Source organism: Equus asinus, chromosome 2, assembly GCF_041296235.1.
Source record: "Equus asinus isolate D_3611 breed Donkey chromosome 2, EquAss-T2T_v2, whole genome shotgun sequence".
NCBI lineage: Eukaryota > Metazoa > Chordata > Mammalia > Perissodactyla > Equidae > Equus > Equus asinus.
Window position 1 is genome coordinate 163042842 of NC_091791.1, and position 8617 is coordinate 163051458.

Sequence of the window (8617 nt, forward strand, 5' to 3'; positions counted from 1 at the left end):
CTATTTTCACACGTTGATTGACAGAAATATTATACCATTTTTGTAAGAAGACATTATGCATATGTATTTTAAACATTCTTTGGGGCTGATGCCCTGAATTCTAAGATTAAAAGAGATACAAGGAGGTATTTATTTATTAAGTTGGTGCAATGAGCATTTTCCATTTGAACCTGAAATAAAAATTGTCTTAATAATTCCACAAATTTTGAGGGAACATTTTTATTTCAATTATTTGAATAAATATTTAAAACTCAAAACCCAAAAGTAGCAGAGCACACAAAATAATCAGTTGTTACAGACAATATTTAGTGTGTGAACCAGGAACCAGTATGCTTGCTGTTCAGTCTCCTAATAGCTGCCTTCATTTCCTGATTCCTCAGAGTATAAATAACTGGATTAAGGAGGGGGGTTATTATAGAATAAAACACAGAAAGAAACTTATCTACAGAATAACTGTTGAATGGGAAAGCATAGATGAAGGTAGATGGACCAAAGAAGAGAGTGACCACAGTGATGTGAGCAGAGAGTGTGGACACGGCCTTGGAGGATGCACTGGAGGAGTGCTGCCAGATGGTGACCAGCATGACAACGTAGGATATGAGCAAGAGAATGAAGCAGATCAAGGACAAAAGTCCACTGTTTGCAATCACCAAGAGTTCTAGGATATAGGTCTCAGTGCAAGCCAGCTTTATTACCAAGGGAAGGTCACAAAAAATGCTGTCCACAATATTGGGACCACAGAAAGGTAAACCCACTGTGAAAACCATCTGGCTCGTGGTATGTATGAACCCAATTGCCCAGGAGAGCAGTAGAAACAGGATGAGCACCCTGCAACTCATGATGGTCTTGTAGTGTAAGGGTTTGCAAATGGCAACATACCTGTCGATGGCCATAGCTATCAGAAGAGACATCTCTCCACCCCCAAAGAAGTGCATAAAGAACATCTGGGCCATGCAGCCCCGCAAGGAGATGGTCTTGCGTTTTCTAAGGAAGTCTGCAATCACTTTGGGAGTTGCCACAGAGGAAAGACATAAATCAAAAAATGACAAATTTGCCAGAAAAAAATACATGGGAGAGTGAAGATGGTTATCAAATATCACAGAAATCACAATGATGAGGTTTCCTACCACAATGGCTACATAGACAATAAAGAAAATTGCAAAAAGGAATATTTGAATTTCTTGAGAACTGGAAAGTCCAAGCAAGATGAACTCAGAAACACTTGATCTGTTATTCAGGAGATCCATTCAACCATTTGCATGTGTTTGTCAAAAGTTGCCTAAAAGAGGAAAAAAATTAGAACTAACAAGTCAGTGAACCTAGTCTTTAGTTATACATCCTATTCCCATTCAGAGAAACAACCTTTTTGACAATATCACTGCTTTGTAGATATTCCTTGGTATTTTGCAGTTGAAGATAATTCATAGGACCATAAGCCAGTAGAAATTGTTGTGAGAATTGAGTGACCTAAATCAAATTTTTGTCTTGGTTAGTAGGGGCAACGTGAGTTAAACATTTGAGAAACTTTTCTTCTTTCATTCTCAGTTGCAGATCAGACTATGCACGAGTACTTAATTTATTAAAGTGATAGAGATGTTTTGAAAAGCATCACTGGAGGAGATTCTTATCTTTTGCAGATCTTAAAAAGTATATTTACTGACCCATTTTGTTGCATCTTCAGTACACAGTAAAATGTTTTCCATATTAAAAAAAAAGTGATGAAATCACATAACGCGCATTATGCTTCATGAATAGAACTGATTAGAGACCGTAACCACATTGTTGCTACAAAGTTGAATGTAGAGATAGTTATATAGTTAACTGAGATCAAACCCAATTACTGAGGAAAGATTAAGGTTTAAGATTTGAATGACAGATTGGTTCTCAAGACTACAGATACTCATTGCACATATTGCCTAACTCCTCCATTTCTGTAATCAGACATACAACTGTATCCCATTTGTGCATTCTGATCTAAAAGTTGCAAAATTGGATCAAATGATCATTTTTGTGTGATATTTGTATTTAATTCTTATGTTTTCACATATAATAAGTATATAGAAATACCAAAATCACTGTTATTTATCCCATAAACTATGAGGCTTACCAATTTAGACTTGTCCAGCTTTTCTCCCATAAAAAGGTGTAATCATTAACCTTTGTGAAACTAAACTAAAAAGAAATTATGATATATTGCTGTAAAAGAGTAGTGTCTTTGGGTTAGCTACTTCTCTTTAGAGCTATGTTTTATCACAATGATTTTCTTTAAGGTTCATTTAACCTTTAACTTTGTCAAGGATGAAAATAAGTCATAGACATTGTGTTACTGACTGCGGGAGACTCAATCAAGCCAAATGAAATTTAAAAGAAAATGCACATATTTAAAAGGAATATGTCAGTTCTCTATATAAATCCACTTCTTTCAATGCCTCCCGGTTTGGCTGATTTTAGCTCTATTTTTCAAGTCTTAATCCAGCCTTGTTGTTATTTTCCAGTCCTTTCCTTGCCTTTGTCACAGCCCAGACGCAGATCAAATGTCAATTATCAGAAGAGAACATAGGATATATGTGATTTGGAGGGTATAGTCTAACCTTTTAATCATACACCAGAAGTTTGGAAAATGTAGTGTATCTAATTAACCATAATGAACATTTAATTATATGCACTTTTCTCTGTATAGTTACTATCACGAAGACACACTTTTTATCATAAGTAGTCCATTCTCTAACCATAATTTTGACACCATCATTCAGTGTAGCAGAAAAACTTCCTTCTTTCACAATGCGACAGAACAGAAAATGGAAATCTTTGATATCTGTCAGTCATGGATGTGAATCTTTATTCCTTCTTTGTGATATGTACTCTCACTGTAACAGTGATTTTACCCCAGCTATACCTGTTGAACCTTCTGTGATTCTTTGAAGTATGGAAAGAAGGAGATTTGCAGGTGCACTTGAATCTGGCAAAGACAGAGTCCTAGACAAGGTGATTTCTCTCAAGTTCTTTCCAGCTGAATGAGTGTTTAAATATTTGGCCATTTCAGACTATTGTCATAGGCAAATTAAATTCTCTCATAATTTCCTCTCCATAATTCTTAACAAGTGTAATGGTAGTATCCATATTTTGTGAGTGGTGATATTTTATGATTTTCTAAGCCATGAATCAGGCATTTTATCCTTGAAGTATTATTATTTATCTCTCTTTGTAAATCATTCCATCTCTAAAAGCATTAGGCAACTTTCTCTATATTATGCAATAGTTGACAGAATAAAATCATTCATTCTGATCAATAGAGCCAAACAACTTAAACCTACTTGGATCCCTTTTCTCTAAGAATAATTCATTTGGCCTGGATTGTTGCATTATTATCTTAATTTCTGGTAAATATTGGCACGGTGATTTTTGTATTTTTTTCTAGTTGTAAAAAAAGCAAATTTTTCCTAGTTTAATTTTCCCCTTTCCTGCTGTCCCCTCAGTTATTATTTTATTTGTAATTTTTATAAAAATTACAAATTATAAATATAAAAAATTATAAAATGATAAAAATTTGTAACATTTTATAATTTATGGACACATTTAATGTTGTAAGTGAAAATACTACCATCAGTGTGGTACACAGGTGGAGTAACATATCAGGATTATGTAACCTACCAGTTTGCACTTGGACTTCGAAAGTAATGTCAATATGAAATCCTAGACACTTAATCTTCATCATCCAGTGATTTTATTTTCTGCTCTGAGCTTCAGACGGAAGCAGTATATAAACGTATCCCCTTGATAGGAGGCATAAAGAAAAAAAGCTCATTTGATTGTTTTAGATTCCTCAGAGACTGGCAGTAAAAAAGCAATTGGGATTGTTAAAATAGACTTTGACATTACAGAAAATGAGATACTATTTTTCATCTATCAAAAGGACAATACTGTAAAGGCCTTAATCATTAATTAAGAGGGTATGGAAAGGTGTCACTAGAGGTGAATTATGGGATTTTTGTATGAAGTTTCTTCTTTGTTGTAGTTTATTTTCTACAATGAACATTGATAACTGTCATATTCAGGCAAAATATAAATATTCATTCTAGATTATTTTAATTTTAAATCATTACAAGTGAACTTTTTCTACATTGAAAGTCTAATTCTTTGGAATTTATTGATAAATGATATGAGATAAGTTTTTACTTAACTGTAATTGAATAATAATTAATTACACTAAAATTTGCAAGGTTTCCTTTATCATTTATTGAACTCTCAGATAGACAAGGTTCAGCTTCGGGTTTATCCATGTTTTTTCTTGTTTTTCTTTTTATTTTAAGCAATAAATACCCTTTATTTTTCTATAGTCTTGTCATGTACATCAAGTAAAATAATGCTAAATTGGGAATGTCTAAATTCTCCCCAGGAGTGACTCCTGTATCTTATCTGGTGTCTGGTCTGCAAGCCAGTCAGGGGTGTGTTCAATGTGGCAGTCAGGGGACAAGCTCTAGGCCTCGGCTTGCCGCCAGCTGCTTGTGTTATGGGCCTTGAGTTTCTCAGCTGTAAAATATGGAGGATGGACAAAATGAACGTTTTTCGTGCTCCAATCCATGGAGCACTGGAGATTCCTGAAGGCATTTTATTCTTAAATAAAGGTCGTATTGGCTTATAACATTGTATAAATTTCAGGTGTACATCGGTATATATCAGTTTCTGTATAGACTGGGTCATATTCACCACCAATAGTCTAGCTGTCATCAGTCACTGCACATATGTGTCCTTTTACCCTTTTGCCCTCCTTCCACCCCCTTCCCTTTTAGTAACCATTAATCCGTTCTCCTTATTCATGAGTTCCTTTAACTCCCATATATGAGTGAAATAATTTAGTGTTTGTCTCTCTGTCTGGCTTAATTTACATAACATAAGACCCTCAAGGTCCATCCATGTTGATGCAAATGGTACAATTTGGTCTTTTTTGTGACTGAGTATTATTCCATTATGTATATCTCATATCTTCTTCATCCATTCATCTGTTGATGGGCACTTGAGTCACTTGCAAGTCTTGGCTATTGTGACTACTGCTGTAATGAACATAGAGATGCATAAATCTCTTTGGATTACTGATTTCACATTCTTTGGATAAACACCCAGTAGTGGAATAAGTGGATCACACGGTATTTCGACTTTTAATTTTTTCAGGAATCTCCATACTCTTTTCCATAGTGGCTTCACTGGTCTGCATTCCCACCAGCAGTGTATGAGGGTTCCCTTCTCTTCACATCCTCTCTAACATTTGTTATTTCTTGTCTTAATTATAGCCATTCTGATGGGTGTGATATGATATCTAATTGTACTTTCGATTTACATTTCCCTAAGAATTAGTGATGTTGAGCAACTGTCCACATGCCTATTGCCCATCTGTATATCTTCTCTGGAAAAATTTCTGTTCATGTCCTCTGCCCATTTTTTGATTGGGTTTTGTGTTTTTTTGTTTATAAATTGTATGAGTTCTTTATATATTTGGAAATTAACTGTTTGTCAGATATATGATTTGCAAATATTTCCTACTCTTAGATTGTCTTTTTGTTTTGATGCTAGTTTCCTTTGCCTTGCAGAAGCTCTTTAGTCTGATGAAGTCCCACTTGCTTATTTTTTCTATTGCTTCCCTTGTATGAGAGGACATGGTATTCAAAAAGACCTTTTTGAGCTAGATGTCAAAGAGTGTACTACCTACATTTTCTTCCAGAATTTTTATGGTTTCAGGTCTGATCTTCAAATCCATTTTGAGTTTATTTTTGTATATGGCATGAGATAATGGAATACTTTCACTCTTTTGAAAGTGATTATCCAGATTTCCCAACACCGTTTATTGAAGAGACTATCTTTTCTCCACTGTATGTTCTTGGCACCTTTCTCTAAGATTAGCTGCCCACAGATGTGTGGTTTTATTTCTGGGCCTTCATTTCCGTTCCATTGATCTGTGTGCCTGTGTTTGTACCAGTACCATGATGTTTTGATTACAATGGCTTTGTAGTACATTTTGAAGTCAGGGATGGTGATGCTTCCAGCTTTGTTTTTTTTTTCTCAGGATTACTTTAGCTATTTGGGGTCTTTGGTTGCCCCATATGAATTTTAGGATTTTTTGTTCTATTTGTGTGAAGAACGTCATTGGGATTCTGATTGGGATTGCATTGAATTTGGAGATTGCTTTGGGTAGTATGGACATTTTAACCATGTTTATTATTCTGATCCATGTACATGGAATATCTTTCCATTTCTTTATGTCATCAAATACTCCTTTCAATACTGTCTTATAGTTTTCATTGTATAAGTCCTTCACCAGCTTGGTTAAATTTATTCCTAGATATTTTATTCTTTTTATTACAATTGTAAATGGTATTGTGTTCTTGAGTTACCTCCTGTAAGTTCGTTATTAGAGTATAGAAATGCAATTTTATTGTATATCTCTGCCATGAGACAATGAGTACTATGAGGAAAAAAATGTGTCTTATGTGCTTTTGCACCAAATTTATTTCCTGGCTCAGTGTCTGGTATTGTAGGTGCCCAGCAACAACAATAAAAACATATAATTGAACAATGAGGGAGAGGATGGCTACATATAAATGTAGTAAACTATTTAGTTTGTCACACATATTTGTACAAGTCCTAAGAGGAGAAAGGCATTTCTCATATTTTCTCTGAAGTACCAAAAGTCTGAATGAAATCATATTAAACTGTTCTTAGGGTGATGCTTCAACTTTTCTACAAATGAATAGGCTCCTAAGGAACCCTAGAATTGTGGAAGTAAAAAGTATTTTCTAGATCTAATTATCAGAAAATTCCTCTAGCAAGTTATTCTTTGTTTAAAAACAACTGTATTATTATTTATTTTTATATAAATAATACAGGCATATGAGCAAAGAATTGAAAGATTCAAAAAGGGCGTGAAGGAAATAAGTCTCCTTTGCTCTCTTGCTCCTCACGTGTCAGATTTCCCTCACCTGAAGCAACCCTTGTTATGGTTTTTGGACCTCCTTCAGGAGACGGTCTGCACACTTACATGAAAGGTAGCCACACTCTGCTGCTCACCTTGCTTTTTTCACTCAACAATATAGCTTGGAGATATTACATAACATTACATATAGAACTATTTCATATTTTATAAAATTGGAGGCATATTATTCCATCGTATGAAAAACATAGCTCATTTAACTATTCTCCCAATAGTGAGAACTGACGTTTTCTCAACATTTTGCTATTACAAGAATGCTGCATTCAATACTCTTGAACATTTTTTATTGAGTGATTCATGAATCAGATAGCATCCCATCCGACAAGAAGAAAGGAACTCCATATAGCTACAGAAAAGGAAAGGTTTTTAAAGGCAACAGTATAGCAGAAAAAAAGAAATTATTAGCAAAGAGTGCACTGTTTTAGGCAAGGTGGCCCTCCTTAGGGGAACAGAAGCGGTCTTTCACTAAATTTTCTGGTGCTGGCCAGGAAATTTCAGGACAACTGATTAAAGGTTACATTTCTGAGGGAGGTTGAAACGGTAATTAGGTTAGGTAGGAAGTCTTGGTTTACTGCTGAAGAACCTAAAATAAGTGTTTCCATTTTGGGGCCCTTGTCTCCTTTTTAACACCATTATAGGCTTATCCTGCCTTTTCCTTTTTTGAATGTATTAGTGCTCTTTCCATGAGTTTAGAGTCTTTTCTGTATGTTATTTGTTTAAATCTTTTTGTTCATTTTCCTTTTGGGATGTTGTTCTGTTGTCCTACTGTTTACAGAGCTTTATATATATTAAAGAAACAAACATTGTTTAACTGGCAAATAATTGAGAAGTCCTAAAGATAGAAGTATAGGATTGGTCAGTAAAAAAAAGTGACTTGGGTTAGTGAAAAGGGTAGTGGGTAGGAAATTTTTGTTTTTTACCATCAAAGGTAATATTCTCAGCAAATCACTCCTGATTCCCAAGCCTCGTTTTCTTCCCTCTGCAGAATCCAGTAGTTGAAATGATGAAGACACTTCAAAAATAGGATGGTCTTTCATTCAGGACCAAGATGGAAGTTCAAAACTAGACCAAGTTACTAATCCAAATCCTGAGTAAATATTTTTACTGATCTACAATTGCAGAACACCTCCAATATAAAAAAAGAATACAGCCTAAATCTAATCTCCATGGTCCTGGTTTTACCTCTTATTTTACTGTAAGCCCCAGACAACCCACCTCGCTTGCAAGGGTGGAATCCTTGGATATCTGGAGCTGTTTGCAATGAAAAGAAAATCAGATCTACATTCCAGATATGTATCTATATCAGTCCCTATATGCAGTCGTCTCTGACTTTTGGGTTTTGCGTGGCTATGGTACAAGATCATCTTCTGAAAGTGACAGAAGTGAGAATGCATGAATTTAGATATAATAGAAAAAAAATCTGGTTATGTTATGACTAAGCAGCTTGTATTAAACTAACTCATCTTCCCAAAATAACTATAAAATCTGGACAAAATATATAAAACAACTATTTTAAGGCAGTGGAGAGTAAACAACACAGGAAAGACTTCAGAGGCTACAATTCCAAGAAGGGAGGGTCAAGGAGATGAGGTCCACATTCACCTTGGTTGTGTTTCCCTGAGGGCATTTGACAAT

General features: G+C 34.9%; 1 protein-coding gene across 1 annotated transcript; it reads right to left on the reverse strand.

The window, feature by feature from the left end:
- Positions 1–305: 305 nt before the first annotated feature.
- On the reverse strand, positions 306–1247 carry LOC106833347 (olfactory receptor 4K13-like). Its single transcript, XM_014844541.3, has one exon. The coding sequence runs from the start codon at positions 1245–1247 to the stop codon at positions 306–308; it is 942 nt and encodes a 313-aa protein (XP_014700027.3).
- Positions 1248–8617: the final 7370 nt, after the last annotated feature.